This window comes from Streptopelia decaocto, assembly GCF_964273445.1.
Source record: "Streptopelia decaocto genome assembly, chromosome: 4".
In the NCBI taxonomy this organism is placed as follows: Eukaryota; Metazoa; Chordata; class Aves; order Columbiformes; family Columbidae; genus Streptopelia; species Streptopelia decaocto.
In genome coordinates, this window is record NC_138658.1 from 26,658,502 (window position 1) to 26,680,079 (window position 21,578).

Below are 21,578 nucleotides of genomic sequence, written 5' to 3' on the forward strand. Positions count from 1 at the left end.
CTCTAGCATTAGGGTCATGGCTCACCCCCATTAAATCAGTATATTGCTATAAGGTGAGCAGATGGTAACTTTTTTGATGCCACATGACTGTCTTAATTGCTTCTTTTATTTGGGCTGATCCCCTCTATTAAGAATGTTATTGTCTGTTCTTCCAGGTATCACAGTGAGTAAAGGAAGGAATTGCAATGATTACTAAAGCATTTCTTTGTGTGGGCATATAGATGCCTTAAAAAGCAGCATCACTGTTGAACTTCCACTTAATAATTAATTTCACCCTTAAATTCTAGCATGATTTATCCTCTGAAAGAGAGCATTTAATTATAGTCTTGTGCCAGTATCCAGATACCAAGTAACGCTGACACAATTGGAGCATTTCACTGGAATTTCCTTTCAGATGTGAACACATATCACACATGCATCTTTGCTTCATCTGTCATGTTCTTTGTCTCCTGGTATGTGATTTCACACCTGGCATCCCCACTTGTGGCTTTCACCATCCTCTCCTCCACATGGAGGCTGCCTCTTTGAATAAAAGCTGATACACACCCTAAGAGCCAGTTTTCCAAGAGGCTGTTTGCACTGACTAGTGCCTTCCTGTACTGATAGGCTCATGGTAAGGCAGATTCATGGCATCCCACAGATATGCACACGGAGTGACATGTCTGCACAATGCTGAGAGGTAGCACTGATTGGGCAACAGAGCATCACAGGCCTATTGCAGCTACTGGCCTCAATTTCAGCTGGGGTGAACTGACACACCCAAGTCAAGTTGATGGATATATGCCACTTGGCATCAGACCAGCAAGTGGCCCCCTGAATGCTTTGACACTTCAGGATTTTCTTTTTTACAAAGTGTCACAAGTATATGAGGTAATACCTAGAGAACTTGTGAAAAAGACTTACTTGCTTTTATTACCTTAAATGGTTTAATAGCCATCTTTAAAGATAATCTCTATTTACAAAATATATGGGCTCAACTCAAGTCCATGTTGTGCTTAATCCTCTTTCAATGTCACAAATATTCACCTCTCATTTTCAGACAAAGCAGCAGATTCATAGCAGTGATTATTTCCAGGGTATGGATTGGGCTTTGTCTATTAGTTTATCTATGATAGAAGATTTTCTATGAACAACATACCCTTTTCAACTTCGAGAGGAAAAAATACAGGTTAAATGTACATTTTTCTGTGCCAGAAAATACTTTTTCCTCATGGTGATGTGCTGTAGAATACACAGGTTCACAGCAATGAACTGTCACTTTATGTATGTGTTTCTACATCATTAAACGCATAAATCACAGGTGACTATACTACTTACGTCAGCTGCTTTCTGTAGGACTTGCATCCATTTTTATGCACTGCTGTTCCGAGGATGGATCTGCATTGTTTTTGCCTGTTGAGAAGACGACCTATTTCCAACGAAGACCTATTTCCAAAGGTCCCTTCCAATCACTAACAATAACTTTTTTCTTTTGTTTTTTATTAGAAAGTATTCTTGAAACTGGAAGAAAAATCATTGCTAGTCTTGCACTGAAGTACTTGGTGCACACACACACAAAGCAGCGTTTTCATAAATTCCTAGGAAAATCAGCTGGCATTTTCAAGAAGAGCACGACTGCATACTCAGGTACATGTGTAAATGAAATTTTTACATGCAGCAAGCTTTCACTGCACAGCATGATAGATCCTCAAGAAGGACTCTCAAAAGTTAAGGCACCTAATTGGAATACAGCTCATTTGACAGCATTTTCATTTGAACTACAGAAGATTCATATTAAGAATGAAAATCTTAAATGGTAAAAAGCGTGGGGCTCACATATGAGCACAAATGCCCTAAGAAGGATGCACAGATGAGAGAGTCTGGCGAAATGGAGTAAGAAAAAACCTTGAGCTGAACTTACTCCATATAAATAAAGGTCAGCTTCAAATCTGTCATGTGTGTGAGGAATTAATTACGTCAGATGTTCTTAAAACAGCCAGGCTTTTCTATAAACTATGAGAGTTCAGATTGCTGTCACAGAGGCTCAAAGTGGTTGATGCCTCTTCCTGCAAATGTAGGGTGAGGTCAAAACTACTGGACACCACAGACATTTTGTTGTTAAAAACAAAACAAAACAAAACCCCAAATTCACTGATTTCTTACCCAACTTCTTAGGTTAGCATTAACTAGCAATTTAAAAAAGACAGACACCCCTCAAATAAAAAACAAACAGCTAATTTCCATCCATCTCAAAATGTCTGCCAGTTCATGCTGGATTTCTACCTACATGGCAGTTTTTAAAACTTCATTTTTCTGGCTTGTATGAAATTTCCACTACTCTACCCTGGGAAACTCCTGAATGGCTGAACACATCTCACTGGTAGTAAGAGCTTCATAATGCTCAGTTGGTGTTTTCCCTTTCCTAATTACAGCTCAGTGTTCCATGCAGAGTGATTTCTTAACCTCCAAGGGGTTTGTAGCTTTTTTCATTTGTGGAGTCTTTTCATGGGTTCTGCCTTTATTTGTTGCTAAACAAACGTGTGCAAGCATTTCATTTGTACCCTTGTAAAGGGTGTTATCAAACCAAGTCCCTCCCATATGACTGCTGATATATCTAGTAACTGTTTCTCCTCGCTCCAAGTGATTTGTTAAGAATAGGAGATAGACCAAGGCAGAAGAAATGTGGATTCCCCACAATATGTAGCAGGTTGTAAGCGAGCTGGGAGAAGAACACCAGCCCCTTACTCATCAGTCCTATGTGCTGTTCTGTCCATCAGCACCTTTTTCAAGTTCATAAACTCATCTCTTCAACAGTATTTTTCATTCTCCAGGAGGATGAGAGTTAACCACTGGGAGACAGAACACATACAAATATGATAACTGCCCTCTATGAAGGTTCACCAGATATAGACATGGGTGCAGCATTTAGACCCCTGTCTGGTAGCCAATATAACTGAAATAATTACGTGAAAGCATGTTGCTGGGGGCTGACTGTGTGGTACATCCACTCAATAGCTCTGCCCTAAGAGTGACATTCATCTCAGGACAGTGAAAGGACAGCAAGAGCCACCACTATAGGGATTGCTGTGACTCAGCAGGCACTCACCAGCTCCTGTGAGGCTTTCACCACAGCAGGCAGCCCCAGCTGTGGGCTCTCCACCACTATTTTCTGTCCCTCTCCTGTATCTTCCACCTGGACAGCAAATGCTAGCATGGGGAAGATAAGAGGAAGACACTGTATATTAGGGCCATCATCAGAGAGAAGGAAACACCTGCCTTGGACTGGAGCAAGACCAGCATCTAAGGTCTGCACTAAAACCTAAACAATATGTGATGCACACAGGTGATAAGCAGAGCCCTCTGCCCTCTCACTCACTGCATTTAGGAACTTCAGCAGTCATCTGAGTGGTTATGTCGGCCTCGGCTACAATGGCCTCAATTCCTTCAACAAACATATTTCTCCCCTTTCATTGCTGCAGGGAGTAAGGGACTAAAAGCAGGTCAAGCACAGGAAGAAAGGTTGATGTGCAGGCTATTTCCCAGCCTCAGAGCTCTTGTGCTTGGCAGGAGTCTGCATACTCCACATTTTGGCTGCCATTCAGTGGTGACTGTCACCTGCATGCCAGCCATGTGCATGGGGAGCTGGGGCACCCTTGACATGAGGAATGTGTCATTAGGGATGATGGAGTAAACAGCAATTCACCTGAAACCAGCCTGGCCAGCACACGTTCCAGAAGCTGGATCTAGGAAAGAGGCATGGGTCCATGGTGTATTTGTTTGGCCTGGTAACTAGCACTGGGCATGGGAGCAGATGCACTTAGTGGAATTCCCCCATCCACTACCATTATGGGACACTCCCATTACTGTTCTTATAATTACTGTTAATCATTACTATTACTGAAGTGACCAAAAAAAAGGCATTCAGGATCAGGCCTTTATTATGCTGGCTGTTGTCATGCAGAGGTGATGAGACAGCCTGTCCCAGGGAACCTATAAACATGGGTGCCCAATTCATCACTAGAGTCTTATTTCAAACTAGGACACTGTGGTCCACAATGAAGCTCCCCTACAACTCGTGCAAAAATAAGCCATGGCATCCCTGCAGCTTGCATTAGCTTGCAGCCAGGCTGTTCATGTCATGCTCTCTGTCTGTTGAGATGTAGCTAGAAGGGAAAGCAGCTGCATCAGCAATACTTTGGGGTCACAACACTCAACAAGATGTCTTCATTCTGTATGTTTCCTGTGTGGTCCCAGCCTGCTATGGAACTCCATATTCTTTAATCTCCCATGAAGTTAGTACCACTAACTCCTGAGAGCCAACTGTGAGGCATGTAATATGCAGAACCTCTGGGGTTTGGTTTGGGAATGACCAAGATGACCTGAAGTCATCTTCTAGTCACCTTCTCCTCCCATCTGTGGTCTGAACATTACCTCAAGTATCCAGCCTCCCTAGGGACAGTCCCCAGGTCACAGACTGAAGAACAAGATTAGCTAGCTTGGCCACAGGATGGGGTACCAACAGGGAGCTCTGTGGAAAGACTGTAGGCCTCTGTGGGCCAGAGAAGGGCAGAGATAGCTCCAGCACATGTGGAAACCATCTACCTGCAACACTGTTTTTTCCTCCCCTACATGCAGGTCTGGCTGCTATCAGTCACCAGAAAAGGGAGACAGACCCCAGATTTCTGGTCAGAGCTGGTTGATTCCCCAGCCTGTCTTGGGAGTACAGCCTAGATTCCTTCCTGACTAAAAAGCAAAACAAAATAGAATGTGTTTAGCCCCTGCATGTTTCTCTGCACTCTCAGCAAGGAGTTGTGGGTTTACCCAAGGGGAGCAAAGGCCTAGGTCTACCCCTCAGGAACTCGTCTCCAACTCTCCACCTGCAGGTAGGGAGGGTGCTGGTCACCTGGTGTGTGCATGGGAGATGGGACAAGGAGAACCACCTGCAACTTGATGTCCTGGGGGAGAGGCGTTGGCAGGCTGGCTGTGACACTTCTGTGGATAACTCCTCTGTGTGGTTATCTACACATCCTCATTCCTGCAGATTGATGCTATATAAGAGATGCAGGAGATTTCCTTTATGACACTCAGAGCACATGCATGTAAATCAAGTGAGACAAGACAAAGGCAAGGCCTGGGTTTATTTAGACTGGTGGCAGTTATTAAATTAAGAACAGCACTAAGCTAGGGCTGGCAGTTCCTGATCAGTGCTCCTGCAGCCAGGGTCTTTGTCCTTCATCCATGAAAACAAGGGCTGTAGATAGGGTCAATTAGCCAAAGCTGCCAAACACAAATTAGGTCTCTGAACCGAGGTAAACTTCTCAATAACAAGAGTCTCTCTACAGGACATTCAAAGAAAATAGGTATCCCCAAAAACTACTTTTTTGTAAGAGTATGAATAGAGGATGCACATTAGATGCTCAGGACAAGACACTTTTGGCCACCAACTTGCAGTATGCCTACAGCAGAGGTCATCCCTTCAGACATAACACACATGTTCCAGCTCCACACCCAGACTCATCTACCCTGCCAAAGCCAAGCGCACAAGCAACCTGACATCAACTGAAACACGGACCACTAAGTTAGACCAGGAGACGGCCTGTCTTAGGTGAAACATGCCAGACGTGAAAGTCCATGCAGAACGCAGCCCCGCTCTTTTGTCTCCATCCCATTTTCCCCAACCCTTCCTCCTGTTTTCTTCTTGTGACATTCCCCTTTGCAAGCCAGGAGAGAGACTTTCAGGAAGGGCTGCTGTACACAAAGCTAATTCCCCATTTTTCCAAATCAACCACTTTAAATGGCGTGTAGGTTAACCAAATGAAAAAAGAGGTCTCTTTCCCCTCTCTCCTAGAGCATCATTATGCAACATGCTACGCACTGCTGCGTGTATTTGATTACATTGGGGCACCTCTGATTACCATGTAATGTATCATCAGAGGTGCTGACTGCATTGCAAATGTTGGAATTGTCTTTTACGTAGATTTAAACAACATTGGAGCCTTTGGGCAATGGCCTTCAATTGTTTACATGATTTTTGTAAACAGGATATTTAACAATTTGTAAATATCCTGTTAGAAATCCCTCAGCTGTATTTGCAAGCTCACAATAGACCAGTTTGATATATGCCCATCTGCAATAAATCTCTCTCTACCAAAACTTCACTTGTAACATTGCACAACTTTTACTAAACACAAGTATTGCCTCTAATTGTAGGGGCCAATGCTTCTGCTTCATGGCTTCTGAAAATTGTTTGTGGTGTTGATACATCTTCTGAACATTCCCCAGGAAACTATAAATCAAAGAAATAATACATGATTCTTGTGATAATTTTCCATAAGCTTACATGGTGTGGTTCTCATTCAGGTAGAGAAAGTAAGGGAATTACACTGCTCTGAATTTCTGCTGCTACATCTTACCTAGAGGTAGGTTTGGAGTATTTTTTCCCTTGCATATAAACTTCCTCTCCAGCTGAATGAAGACTGTGACACACACACGTACTTGCAGACGCATGCACACAGAAAAATCTGAAATTTTCTCGTGAATTCCTTTGGTGTTGCAAAACAGGGTGTTCTGATGGTTAACAGTTAGATATCTGTCCGTAATCCTGTAAATTTTCTCCAATAAATTTAAGAATACCTTTCCAAGAGAAGTTGTAACACTAACTTCTCGTGTTTTAGCAGTCCACCTCAAAACATATCCTCTCAGCAGAGTTAGAGAGAGGCCAACATTTCCTTCTCAGCTAAATAGTGTATTGAAAGCCACACATGCCTACCTTCATTGGTATGGGTTGAACTGACTAGGTAGCTAGTGCTAGGTGCTTTCACAAGGAGGGAAGCTCCAGCTTGGAAGCTAAGAGAGGAACAACAGTAAGAACCCTTGGTGTGGGAAAAACAGAAACACAAAATTGTGTCATTCCTAATCCAAATGTGAATAACCCACTAATGGGAGCGGACTGTTACAAAGTAGTCTGACAGTACATCCTTAGCTCCAAAACAAGTGCTTTAAAGAACTATAACTCCAGGCTACAGGTGTGCTAGCGTAAGGTCAGATACCAGTAAAGCATCCAAGAAACAATAGTTGATCCAAACTTAAATACTACTTGGGCAGGTGAGGGAGTCCTTGTAAGAATGTCTGTTGTTATCGTCTCCACACATGATGCATGTAAAAAAGATCTCGTCTCGCCTACCTGGTGTCCTTTGAAGTCAGAGCTATTTATTGATAAAGCCCTGGGGTCTGCACTTTACACAGATCCTGACACTATCCCCAAGAATTTAAATGCTTCTCTGAGCCAAGCTAGTTTACCCCAGCTCCCACATCCCTCTCTCTGTCCTTTGAACAGAAAACCTCTATAGCCTCCCACCCAAGACACTCACCCACGCAGAAATAGTCAAGTTGTGCACCGCAGTAAAAGCTTTCTGTCTGATCCAGTTGGGCTTACTGTCCTTGCCAAAGATAGTTCTGAAGGTGAATAGGGCACAGCTTAGTGCCCTAGCTTCTCTGGAAGGGCATGACATCCCCTTAGCTATGTCTCTGTCCCTGAATCGTGGCTGTATCATCTTCCCCAGCTTCGTGAGCTCTTCTTTCACAGAGCAGTCCCATTCCTCTAGCAGCATGCTCGGCATGTAGCAATCTGTGTTGGCTAGCTGGGCCCACTCTGGAAGACAGCTTTCCTTTTCCTTTGCTCTCAGCTGAATGCTGGATGCATAGCTCATTTTAACCATGTTGTCTTTGTCACCAGCACATTTCTATCCTTAACATTCTCCTGGTTGAATGCCTTACGGCCATCACCTTCATTTCCTGCTTTGTCTGATCACAGTTCTGAGGAGCAAGTGGGTAGGATGGCAGTGTATAAAGTCAAGATTGCCTGGCACCTAGTGGCCTTGTAATTGTTTTTCTTCCCAGCAGTCCTCAGTATGTCTCAGAAAAATGGACTGGATTTGCACGTCTTGTTCATCCTGCACAAAACTCCAGGGAGACTGAGATAAGCTTTCCTACATTTCCTGGTCTCCTCATTCTGCACCTCACCTTGCCCTGCACACACACTTCCCCCAGACTTTGGTAAAAAGGACATGAGTCACATGCTATGTCACAAGCAAGAAAAAGATAGAACATTTGTCTGATTCCTAGAATAACTTCAGTGGTGCTGAAAGCACCAAAACCTTCTCAGACCAGACCCCCTTCTTCTCCTCTGCTCTTACCTCAGTCACTTGGGTGAGAGGAGGGGGAGGGCAGAAGAAAGACCATTCCTGACATATTCTGAGCCTCTGAGAGCAGCTCTGGCTGTAAGAGCTGCCTTGACTGTACCAATGTGGTGACACAGACTGCTCTGGTATCGTTCCTGCTGCCATCAAAAGTGGGAAATCTTGGGACTGCTTTTCATACCTCTAACCCATCGTTAGCACCACTTGAACACAGAGAACTGCATCTGAAAAAGGAGTTTGCTGTAAGTGAACTGACCTTAAACTCTTTAATTTAAAACAGTGAGGAAAAGGCAATGGTCTGATGTCCTGACATCACTTGTCCTAAAGTAAATCACTGTGTGTTGTACTATGAACTCAGCTGGGCTTCACAGATTGCTTTGCAGATAAAGCAGGAGGAAACTGTAGCTTACACCCACTACAAGTTTATCTACAGCTAAGGAACGAGCTAACTAAATGCCCTTGGTGAGATATGAGAGGCACTTAAAGCATAAAAATTGCTTACCTTTCCCTCACGAGGTAGGCAGATAAACACAAATGTCTCTGTTCGATAGTGCCTGAAAGTCTGATGCGTGCCATTAAAAACAAAGCAAATGGTGCAAGGATGTGCAACCCCAATGACAGAACATTCCCCATCAGCTCAAAAATAAGTGGCTCCAAAGAACTACACGAGGTGGCAGTGATCAGGGGCAAAGTGAGCCTGAGATGGCAGAGGCTTCTGTGCTGGACACAAGTGCCTGGGTGTTCGTTGCACAAGGACATTCCCTGTTTACCAGGTGCTGTGCTGCATTCAGACTTTCAGTCACATGGCTGCCAGGATAGACACTGCTAACCACATGCGAAGAGAGGGCGGGAGCAATTTGCTTTACTCCTCTTGCCAAAAACCTCTATTAGTGTGTTATGAGAGCTACAGAGAAGTAAAACATTCCTAAAACCACTTTATTAAAATCAGTAACACCCGAAACTCTCCTCAGCTGTTTATGGATGGCAGGGCTAAAGGAGGCAAGCAGCAAAAGCAAAGGAAGAGACAGAGAAGCATTCACTTTCTCTGCAGTGTGATGGGCCAGGGGAGTCCCTGTGTAATTCCAGACAGTTGCTGAAATGCTGCCTGCAAAGTGTTACTTAAGGACTAATTATTGGTTTACCATCCCCCAGCATCTAAGAAGTACTTTTACAGTCTGTCATACTTTTATCCCCATGGCATCCCTGTAGCTATTTCAACACTTCTCTGATGGTAGCACTGACGCACGCTTATCGCGTGCAACTTACCCAATGCACATGTGGAGTCAGAGACTTGTACCTCCTACGATCCAGACTCCTGCCCTCCTCACAGATCGCTTCCTCTTGTGGACTGTGAGCTGGAGTAGCGCTGGCTGCCTCACAGACTCCTTTTCCTGGTGCTACATCTCCGATCCATGCTGTGGGACAACGAAAATTTAAAGCTGAGCAAGGAGAAAGATTTAAGAGTGGCAAAACTGTCTGGTCATTATATTCAAGTGTGACAACCACTTGGTCCCTTGGGACTATTTACTCTGCAAGTTGGGACAAGTCAGATCCTGTGCCTAATGGTCCCCGGGAACCAACCTGTGAAGTTTTTCCCCTTGCTGCTTCCTCACCTGTAGGATAGGCCAAAGAAACTTTTAGCTCATGTTTCTACCCAGGTAGCTTGTTGTTTTACAAAAGAGACAGGAAATTTAGAAGGTTTGCAATTTGAGATGGACTCATGTTTGAGCTCCAGCTCCTAAAACAACAGGCTTTCTGAAATAGATGGAAGCTTATTTTGTACCATTTAATTCCTTGTGGTATATGGAAACCTTTGCCTGGATTTCTTTGACAGTTACTTGTGGTAAATCACACAGAATACCAGTTACATGTGTTTTCTATAAAGTGATCATTTTGCATTCTGCACAGGACCACAAGCCTTGGGGGAATTTAATTTGTGGAAAGAACTGCACTAAAGATTTTGTGCAGAATATGAAGAAAAACCTCTCAGTACCACTAACTTCCCCGCTGTCCAGAAACAGAAGAGGTTTTACCTTTGCAGTCAGTAATTACTCATTATTAATCAGAAGCAGTCCCCGAAAGCTCTTCCCTATAAACTCCAGAACTTCTCCACATGCTCTTGAATGTACAGCACCCTGTGCCCCTCTGTTGAGTGTGATTCAGTCTGTGCTGTTTTAACCTTCATACCTTAATACTACCTTTAGATGTAAGAGTGCAGAGCTCCTGCACCCTAACCAGGCCAAGGCACCCCACAGTCACCAAAGGCTGTAACTGGTCTAACACAGGTACAAAACACTCACAGCCACAGTCTGCTGAGAGACTTTTCACATGCAGGCCCTGATCTGCATCTTCTTGCATACAGACCTGCCACAGCATCACCCCACACTCCACACAGTAAGATGGGCCTCAGGAGGGACACTCTCCCCCTCATAGCTGGGTTCTGTTTTTTTCATTGTTGTTGTTGTTTGCTTTGGGTTTTTTTGTTTGTTTGCATTTATTTTTTATTTTCTAATTGAGCTCCTTCAAGGATAATGGGATGTCTTCAGGGCTTTCTGCATGTGTACTGATCTGTGTGAACATGAGGTTCTTGGTTAACAAAGAAGTTTTTATGAGAAATAAAAGACAAACTTGCTGTTCAACATTACCAAAACACCTGAAATCTAAGTCAGAGCCTCAGCTGTGCATCAGCACAAGGTATGGTATGCACATTAAAGTTAACAATTTTCTATCATACGCACAGGTCACCTTTGTCAACATTTGACTATATAGTTCCATGTCAGCTAGACAATGATCACAGAAAATATCATTAGCATAACAGAAATTCTGTGTATGGAAGCAGACAACTAAAATGCTGAAGACAGAACTAGCAAATAACAAAGCAATGCACATTCTTAAACAAAAGTATTCAAAAGTTTTGAAGACAATGGGAATTTGGCTCATATATATATATCATGTTTTCTTTCAATACAAATAGACTCAACTATTTGTACTGAAGGAAATAAGCTAGAATTCACTTAAATTGTGGATAGTGCACACAGTCTCCAGAAGTCCTGTGGTAGACATGAAGAACTGATGGACGGCTGGTATAAAAATAATGTAAAACCACGCTAAGTCTAATTGCCCCTGTTGTCAGGTGTTACTTCACAAGTCTGTGCTTAAAATCAGAAATGCTAGTTTTGCTACAATGTCACCTGCGTGAACACGAGACACAGAATTGGCCCAAATGTGACAAATGCCCAAAGATTCTCCTGTGTCACTGGAATCACAGCCTGCTCCAAAGCCTAATGAAGCTGATAGAAAAACACCCATTATTTCAATAGGCTCTGTTCACTTCATGCCGAATATAGTCAAGTAGCCTCGAGTTTTCTCCTCCACCCAGGGTTTTTCAAACTTCTAGTAATATTCAGAGCATGCTTATGTTTGAGTTGCTGTTACTGAATAGCATGTTGGCCTATATCTCTTACCCTGGTTGCCTTGCATCTCATGGTACTTCCCACTAAAGAAAACACTAAAAAAAAAAAAAGGGAACTTTTAAGAATCCCATGGCACTCAAGAGGCATAAATGCCTAATTATCTGAGGACTTACATAGTGCAAGTAGTGTAAGCCTATGTCCGTTTAGGTCAACAGATGCTTTACTATAGCCTGCATCAGGGCTTGGAATTAGGCCAGAGCTAATTGAGAAAATCACACATCCTTACTTCATGATTAATTCCCTTGAAAAGCCTCAGTGGAGGCCTTAAACTGCTACATTTTGCAAGTACTTAATAGTTTAAAAAGTAATCAAACTAACCCTCCTTGGAATCATCTTAAATAAATACCCCTTTAAAGACTTTCCAGGCTGTAGTTTCAATATAGTACCTGAATTATAAGACCACACTGGATAAGTTTATGGTAGTAACTCACAAAGAGCTATCTTCCCTCTGCCTAAATGAACTGAGGAGGTCAAACTAGGGAGAACTGCAAGGTCATGCCCTTTGCCTGTGTCACTCCTCATTCTTCTTGGGAACAATCAGGAAGAAACTCCTGGTGGGTCTTGGCTCCTGCACACATTTTTCATGCACAGGGGAGCACCTAGCCCATAGAGGACATTTTTTGCTGCTGTAATCTTGATGTAAAAAGTAGTTAGTGATGGAAGAAGGAATTCAGGAGATGGCTGAGAAGTACCTGAGGGAGGAGAACTTTCAAATGTATTTGCGCATGAGAAGTTATGAATGCGCCACCAAAAAAGTAAAGAGAAGTATCAACCAGACAAGGGGAAAGGGCAAGACAATTTCCAGTCTTTCAGGTCCTTCGGAGTCCTGCTTGCATTTGTGTGCCAGTTCACTCCAGTAAACGCCAACAGCCTGAAAGGGCGCTGCTCTGAAAGTGGTAGCAGACACCACAAAGGTCATCCACAGGCAGCTAGAGCTGCAAAATTACTCTTAACTGGAAAATGAGAAAAGAGTATGCCTTAACACAGGAGACTGTACAAGTGATACCCAATTACGGGAGGTCACAGTGAGCTACAGGCACTGCTGTAATTGGGATAACTTTCTGCCTCCTTGGCAACCAGGGCAAAATCAGATCCTTTACATCACCAGCCCATAAGCCATTGAAAAAGGGTTTGCAACACCACCACCAAAGCCAGCTCTATTAACAGGGATCCACACATCCAGCAGGGAAAGTTAAGAACTGTTGTTTAAGGCTATGCAAGCCTAGCTGCATATGCTCACCCTCACACAGGGGCTAAAACAAGCTGCTCAGCTGTAAAACCATAAGCAGGAAACCAGAACACAGCTGAACCAGAGGCAGCTGCAGTGAGATAAGCATCTCCTGTGACTTTCCACACATCTCACTCTGCCATCAGTGGAACAAAGGAGCTGGATCTTGAACTTTGTTTTGCTTTGGAAGACTCAATGGTGTTTCTTTTGACTTGTTTTACAGGATCAGTTTGGAAGTAAGTGACTTTACAGGTTCATTATGAACAGTGTATTTTGTAGGCTCAGGTTGCCTTCATCTTCTTGTTCACACCTATCTTGAAATCCGTAGCTCTGCATCTCACCACTACTCTGAGATTAAGGCAGCAAGAGAAATTAGCACAAACTCCTACTTGAAGGTTTTCATAGCCACCACTCTGTTACAGCCATCAGGTATCAAAGGATTTGCTCTCATTGTGAAGCCACAAGTCAAACAAAAAGATTTGGCTCTATCGCCTAATCAAGTGGGAGCTGTGCATTCCACGGTATCCCTTGCTGAAAATAAAAAACCACCATTAAGACAGGCTGGCTTTTCTTCTAGAACCATGCCATCCATTGCAAGGGAAATCCTCAGTACTCACAAATCAATGCTAACACTGCTGACATCAGTGATGCCACAGTCCCTGAAAGCAGTGAAAATTAAGACCAGCACGTACCCACGTCCTGCTCATCTGTGCAGGGCAGGCATAATGAATGTCCCATTCAGAAGTCCACCTGCCGCATTTGCCTTCTCACCCTTGCCAGCAGCTCCTCTCCCTTCCCTGCCTGCATCTACAATTATGATAAATGCCAGCTTGCCAAGCTTCAGAGCTTGCACTGCTACAGAGAGAAGGCAGATGAAGCTGCCCATGTCCATCAAATGTTGTGTCAGAGCTACAAAGCTACAAAGACCAACAAATGAACACTTTAGATGCTAAGTTTCCAAAAATCACAAACACAGACAAGGCCACTTTGAGGTCCTTCTTGTGTTTCTCAGTTTGAACAGCGTGCCCTCAATAAACACGTGTGAAGCTGTAGCCTTGAAAAGAGGGCAAAAAGCACAAAACTAGTAGCCAAATAATGCACATTCTAGCTTCGTGGGATGACCCGTAACTTAAGGTGCCCTGACCCTGTCCCCTGCCTGACAGTGACTCATCTCAGCCTGCTTCATTCACCTGATGGGCGGCTGCTGAGCTGACTGGCTTGCAAAGTGGAGATGCACCAAAGCACGCTTGTCCTCCCTGCTACGTAAAGCTGCCACTGCCACATGTGACGACAATTTGTTGCCCCACAACCTTTAAATTCTGAATTAGTATCTATTAAGACAGATTCCTGGAACAGTGCTCATATTCAAACCTGCTGCTCGGCTTCATCAAATGGCTAGCAGAAGTCAATAAAAGGCAGTTCATCATGGCACTTGCCATAACAATGTGACATAAATAGACTTAGTCTTACATATAGAAATGATGTCAAACAAATTAGCTTTGCAAAAGTTAGTCAGACGCAAAGCACAGCCCTCTCTTCTCATGTCTCAGCCCTGGTTGTACTCTTTGTCAGACCGAGCTACAGAGATGCATCTTTGCACTCCAGTCTTGAACATCTAAAGCAGGGGAAGGGTCCTGGGATTTAAATTTGCTGCTCTCCCCAAACAAAAAAGAAAAACTCAAACAACAAACCAAAAAAAGCAGAGAGCATAACATATTTCACTGAGTGACAGTGATACAGCTCTAACACTTATGTCCTTGAGTCATAACATGACTCCTTGTCTTGGGAAGGTGAAGGATATCACAGATAAGTTTGCAGACAGTAGTAACTACACCAAAGACTGGGTTTCCAGGAGCAATTTGGGGCTTCTAGTCCCTGCACAGCAGGTACATGCACTCAACTCCAAGCTCCTAGACACACTATGCCTGGGCAACCTTCTCATGCTGGCTGCCTCAGGATGGTTCTCCATCAGCCCATCAGACAGCTCCAGTGCTGTATTTTGGTCAGTCATGACCAGAAAACACAGCTTGACATTCAAAAATTGTGTATTTTAAGTAAAGCAAATTGTATTTTTGCTTAAAGTGCAAAATTGAAAAAAAAAAAAAAAATTGTAGTTTTGCTTAAGTGCAAAATACTGCTTAAACAAGTCAGTAGTGAATCTTGACATAGAAACTTGCTTGCCAACATTCAGAAGAGAAACACCAATTTTTAATGAAAATGTCATGTTGAATTTTAGTGACTTAATGGTAGACGTTAAATCAAAACCTTGCATTTGGATAACTCTGACCATTTTATGAGTTCACGAACTGAGCCAAGAGCTACAGCTCCATTTCACAAGTGGCCTTATTTCCACAATGGGGTGTGTGGGGGAAATCAGACGGAAAACTCCCAAAAATGCTTATGCAAGATGCCTTGATTGCCAAGTTCAGCTCTTCTTGAACTACTCTAAAGAATGAGCATTTAAGACAATTTTTATCCTAATTTAGTCCATGAGACAAAAATCTCAAAGACATTTTTGTTTTTATTTATTAAAAATAAAATTAGAATTTTACGTTGCCTGACTTGACCAACCTAACAATGCAATTGGACCAGCTATATGACAGCCTCAACACGGTAATGTGAACCGTTGCTTCTACATGGACTTAAAAGCAGGATGTGGACCATAACTAATCTTAAAAAAAAAAAAAATAAAAAAAAAAATAAAAAAATCAGCTGCATCGAAAACCCCATGTCAGAGTTCTCTGAGTGTTATGTTCATCTGTGTTTGTGCCACTTGTTGTCTTCCTTTTTCTTTGTGAACAACTTAAAGTCCCAGCACAGCACTACCAATTTCTATCCTTACACTAACAAGGTGTCCACCAAATCCAGCAAACAGCAGCTTGGCTCTCTATCTAAGCCTTAGGCCTCTGCTGTTTCTCTTAAATATAAGGATGAAATGTTGGTCTGCAAACAGGAGTCACCTAGGTTGTGGACAGGTAGGCTAACAGCCCAGGGTCTATGCCCATGTCTGACTTCGAGCAATTCAGATCAAGCAACAGCTTCTTTTTGTGCCTCAATTGCCTCTCATATTGTTTCATCCAGAAAAGAGGAACTCACCTCTTATTCCTACAGTTATCTAATTTCACCTCTCATTTAGGGGCCTGCTTGCCAACACTGGCAATGGGATTGCATAACAAGGTGAACTCTGCTCTCAACCAAAACCATCTCTTACCCCCCGCAACCCCATGAAAGATTACTCTTCTCACCTGCACAATCAGCAAAGGAGGCCTGCCATAACAGTGCTCCAAGTGATACCACAATAAACCCTCTCCTCTTCTGCACAAATCAGAGGTACCAGCTGTGCTGTGACACCTCCTTCATCTTGTTAAGAGCTGCTTCTTACAAAGCCTGCTCTTCCTCCCATTTAATTCAGCGAGAGTAGGAACAGCCTCAAATCTAGTCATAGCACATGATTTTATTGCTGTCATGATAATTAATGACTACTTACACTGGGCTTTTAATGAGTACCTGCACTTTTTTGTTTGTTTGTTAACTCTGTCATTAAGGAGTCCCAGCTGATTTCCTGGATTTATAGTACAATAGGGACCTCTACAGGCATTTCACTGGTCTATCACCTACAGCACTAAGGGCAGGTTTGATGCCTCTCCTTCATGAGACTTTAATCCCTCCCTGTCTTAGTTCTCCACACCATATCATCCCCAAAGCATTGCCTTCCTTCATAGGGTTGCTCCAAAGACCAAGCCATACAGGACCACAAGCATCAGAAGTCATTGGAGCTCTTCTAAACTTAATGATTAAATCCAGCATTTTGCCAAGTTAGCCTTCTCTTTGTGAGATGCTTTTCCAACTACAGTATATTTCACAGAACAGAAATTAAATAAAACCTATAATGGGTGTAAAGAATAACAGTTATAAAATTTTGGAGGTTTTTTTCAGTGGGGCAGGGCGGGGTTGTTATATGAAGTTCAAAGTCATTAGCAAGCAACCAGCTTCACAGCTAGTTCTTAGGACACAACCCAATACTTACACTGTATGCTAGTTAGCGTTCTGCTAGCCACATGAGCACAATTTTTTTTTTTCTTTTAAAATGCACTAGAAGAAGCTATGTTGCTGTATTAAGTGGGAATGACCAGAAACCCTGATGTGTTATTATGCAAAACATATTATTGGTTATAAAGAATAAAAGAAAACCTTCTCTGGAAAACTGTCTCCTACCTACCTGCCTGCCATCAGATCTCCAAGACCTTCTTCAGGAGGCCCTGGCACTGTCTGCAGGCATTGGCGTGCTATGCCACCATTGTCAATCAACAGTGTATCCTGTCAGGCAGACAAGACAGTTTTTTGCTTGCTCCCAGGGACACCGCATACTCTGAACATCAGCAACCAATACACTTTGTGATGCTTACTTCCAAGATTAAAAGTCATATTTTGCAAGGACAGTCATCTTTTACACAGGCTTGCATCTACTGTTTTTAGAAGGACCATGCAGGGATGAAGTAAACTGCAGGCCACCCACACACTTCAATAGAAAATATGTGTTGAATGCAGGGGAGGTATTGAAGTCACAGCAAAGCATTAGCAACAAAGTACACCCTCACGTTGACTGCAGTTGCCAGTGAAGCAGGGAGAGGGCTCAGTGGCTTAAGGTTAAACTAGGCATGAGGAAAAGCCAGTGTGGTTCCAGGAGCCAGGATCACATGCAGGGCCAGTGCTCTGTCATTCAGAAAGGCAAGTCCCAGTCTTTAACATCTCTGTCTTGACCCTGCTGAGCCAGTGCCCCAAAGCTGGTACAGGGCTACCCAAAAGCCACAGAAACACACGGTCTCCTCTTGAATGACAGTTTTTGGCACATGCAGCTAACAGAAAGCAGAAGCTATGATGTTCTTAATTACAGAAAGAGTCTGAGCCTGATAAATGAGCCAGGAAAGATGATCCTGATCTTCTGACGGGCCAGTTCTGCAGGAAATTCAGCACCTTAAGTAGCAACACACCATGCCAGCCCAGTAACACCTGTCATTTATCAGGGCAGCCCTCAGCACAGCTGACTCCACAAAGCAATCTGAGGCAACACAGGCTTCCTCAGCTGGGTCAAACAGCAGTGCAATTAACTCATGCCGTGATCCCTCAAATACAGCTTGGGCCTGAAGAAATACCTTGAAACTGCAATGACAACACTATTCTCCCACATGGGCTACAGTCTGTAAACGCTGCAGACTGATGGAGAAAGCCATCATCTGCATTGGTGCCACCAGCCTGGGAAGCTGGCAGCCTGCTCCCACCTTGTGCTTCAGCACAAATGGCATGCAATGTGCAGGTGGTGAGGAACCCACTTCTGGAAGCCTCAATACCACTTGGAAAAAAAAAAAATAAAAATCAAAAAATAAAGCAAAGACATAATTTTCCTATAATTGTCTTTCCATTTTATTCTCCTTCTGCCTTTGCACAAAGTCACATTTTGCATGGCACAGACTCATCTTTTCTTCTACTAGCAAACTTTCACTGGCAGCCCTTCCAAAGCTTCCTTGGACCAGAAAATGAACTAGAACAAATATTTCACTATTTAGTTTCCTGCTGAATTGTGGTGTTGAAAACATGAAAAAAAAATCAGTGTGTTTCTGTAGGTACACAATGTCTCACTGCAATGAGTAAATACTTTTCAAGAAGCACTTACATATCCTGCAAGGCACCTGCTTGGCCGCTGATATATAAAGGATATAAAAAAAGTCAGTAAAAGGACATACAAATGGTTAAAACCAAGTCCACCTCTCCCTTACAGCTTTTTTTGGACAAATGGAAGTCCAGTTGTTAAAATTCCCACCCTTAGAACTTCTTTAACAACCGCATGTACACCCAGAGCAAGTTGCATTACTGTGCATGTCTGCTGCAAGATGTAGCCTCTCCAATGAAGAAAGGTTGTTTCCTCTGGAAGTGAATGCAGCACTCACAATGTGCATGGAGGAAGACACAACTCAGTGCAGAGGAGACTCACATGACAACAGATTTTCATCCTTTGGCCTATCTAGCTCTTAAAATTTTCTCAGAGCTCAATGAGAAAGACCTCTCACCCGTATTTCCTGACGACATGCATATTTCTAGTAGGCATTTCACGTCAGTCTGTCCAGTGAATGAGGGATGCAGGGTATTTTTTGTGTGTCTGTGTGTGGATGTGCAGAATCTAATTCACATCTAATTGCACTCACACTGCATAAATGTGACACAAAAGAAGTTAGGCCAGATACTGAAAACTGACTTGAAAATCATAACAACCAGCAGCTGTCTCTCAGTGGTTACTAAGAAAAATACCAGAAAAATGGAAAGGAACAAACAACATGGAAATCTGATGATGTAACTTGAGATGAAGAAAACAAAAAGGCTTCAGAGAGTCAGAAAAATCAGTTCAGTGCCTCTTAAAACACACTCATGTCAACACATAGAAGAAAGCACTGCTGTCTCCATCCAGCTCCTCATCAACAATCCTTTCTGCATATGCACATGTTGCTTCCTCTAGTCTGTTGCACAGGGAGTCTAGCCAGTGTGTGACATGTTGTTTTATTGAAGGGTATCAAATCGAGAGCCAAATGACTCAGCTGCTGATCAGAATGCCCTGTGGGAGAAACCCACAGAACTTCAGACCATTCAAGTGACAAATGTACATTTACTCTTTCAAAACCCAGCCTTTCATACACATTTCAGCATTACCATTGTAGTCTCACAAATACAGAGGGCTTTTTGAAACAAAAGACATGCAACCTTTTGTGAAAATGAACACACAACAGAAATAGAGCTTTCTGGCAGGGCACCTAAATTTAGGAGCCTGTATCACCCCATAACATCACAAAGTACCCAACTGCCTTTTTGTCATAGGTGACTAAGCATAACAGAGGCACCTACAACATGCAACAGCTGAAACGAAAACCTCTCAGAGCCATCTCCAGTCTCATCATCATTGGCAAATACTCCAACTGTCAGTGAAAAGTCACAGTTAGTTCCATCTTCTCCAGAAGCAATTTTCTTCTATTTTCCTTGAACAAAATCTTTTTACCTTTGTGATTCTTTGTAGACAGGATAAAGAAAATCAAGCATCTGATATGCAATCTGTTTGTCCAGGGTGGAAAAAAATCCCAGTCATTATTTTTTTTTTATTTGAGTGGTCACATTGTGCACATAATGTGAGAACAGAATAAACAGAGTCTGTTTTCTGGGCAGAGGTAAACTGAAGTGTAGCTTTTCAAGCAACTGAAATCAGGTGCAGCAACATAATGTTCTGCCTGAAGTTCCATGAGTCTAATGAATTGTTTTATGTTGTTAGGGGAGAGTAGGGTTCTCTGTCATGAGCACATTCAATAATCCATTTGGAGAAAGATTCCAACTCCTTTACTTGCGAAAACAGTAAGGAAGTTGCCATGCCCAGGGATGTCATGGTCTATTTTTTCCAGGAACTGCTGATTCTGTTCCTAAGTTTAAGTAAGCCTCTGAGAACCATCCATCTTCCTCAGTTCAAAGCATTTGGTGATTTTGTCCATTATGACAACAGAAGCCCATACTTTGCATAGTACAGTGAAGATACCTGCAGTGTTGTAAGAGGACTGTTTATTCACATGTAAAGGCAGTAGATGATGAAATCAGAAGCCAAACTGTTTCTTGTCAGCATATGATGTTCAGAACATAGCTCCATTGTGAGACAGGTTGTGCATTTCCTCCAGAGAAGAAAACCAAAACACACAAAAAACCAACGAAAGACAGAAAAGACTAGAGCAGAACACTCTACTAAGGTTTGAAATGACTGAAAACAGCTAAAACGAATCAGTTCTCCCCTTAACAACTACCAGCCACAGGAAAGTGTTGAGAGGGCTGAAAGTATCAATAGCTGTTCTGATCTGTTAATCTAGCAACATTACTGAAAAGAGGGTTTTTCTTCAAAAGTGAATGGAGCCCATCAGTTCTGCAGGAGTTTCCTTCATGTACTCGCTCTGTTATTCCCTTTATTTCATCTAATCATTGAAGCTGGAGTACCTGCCAGATGGCGCAGAGTAGCCTTCCCAGCAGAACTTCCTCTCATTTACAGGCAAATTGGTAAGTGTCCCAATGCCAGATCTTCACAATGCTGTCTCACCCATGCAGACTTTGTAGGGTGATTTCAGTTTTCTGCATCTAAAACAGACAATACCAAGTGATTTTAACTGGATAAATCTAAACACACAGTAGTCTGAACAGAACTGAAATCTCATCTCCTAACTCCATTAGGTAGACCTAATGAAATCCATGTTTTGGCAGATGGGAAAGCAGAAGTATCAAGTGTCAGCTCCTTTAATATCACACAGCAAATGAGTAACAGGCAAGAACTCACTCCCAGTGCCCTCAAAACTGCACAGCTTTTCTGTCCACTGTAATTTAGATGAATGTAATCAAAAGGTTATATCTCTCCCATACCTCTTTTTCACGTAGCAGTAGATGATAGCAAGTATCCCACTTGTCAGTATTCCTATACCAATTCCCACAGCAATGTAGCGTTCGTAAGAATTATGTGCATACAAGTTTAGTGTTAAATGTTCACACCTCTCTCCATTATAACCTGCAAGGCACCTACAAAATAAATACACACCATGCAAAAAATTATTCAGAACTTCTTATGCTTTGAATTTCAGAAACACGTTAGTTTTCATCAGTTTTAAACAATTTAGAACAAGTCTAAATGAGGAT

The 21,578-nt window shown here is 42.7% G+C and overlaps 1 protein-coding gene across 13 annotated transcripts in view; it reads right to left on the reverse strand.

The window, feature by feature from the left end:
* LOC309439132 (epigen-like) overlaps positions 1 to 21,578 on the reverse strand; it is a 76,887-nt gene that overhangs the window by 7,960 nt on the left and 47,349 nt on the right. For 10 of the 13 annotated variants that reach the window (XM_082051289.1, XM_082051288.1, XM_082051287.1 and 7 more), the window contains 2 exons: positions 21,309 to 21,461; positions 19,412 to 21,029 (listed from right to left, as the gene is read on the reverse strand). In XM_082051289.1, coding sequence (XP_081907415.1) covers positions 20,975 to 21,029; positions 21,309 to 21,461 — 208 coding nt within the window. In that variant the 3' untranslated portion in view covers positions 19,412 to 20,974. Of the gene's footprint in view, positions 1 to 3,085; positions 3,187 to 9,443; positions 9,593 to 19,411; positions 21,030 to 21,308; positions 21,462 to 21,578 lie in introns of those variants that run through there. The other 3 variants (XR_014183928.1, XR_014183927.1, XM_082051291.1) reach the window with 3 other exon arrangements.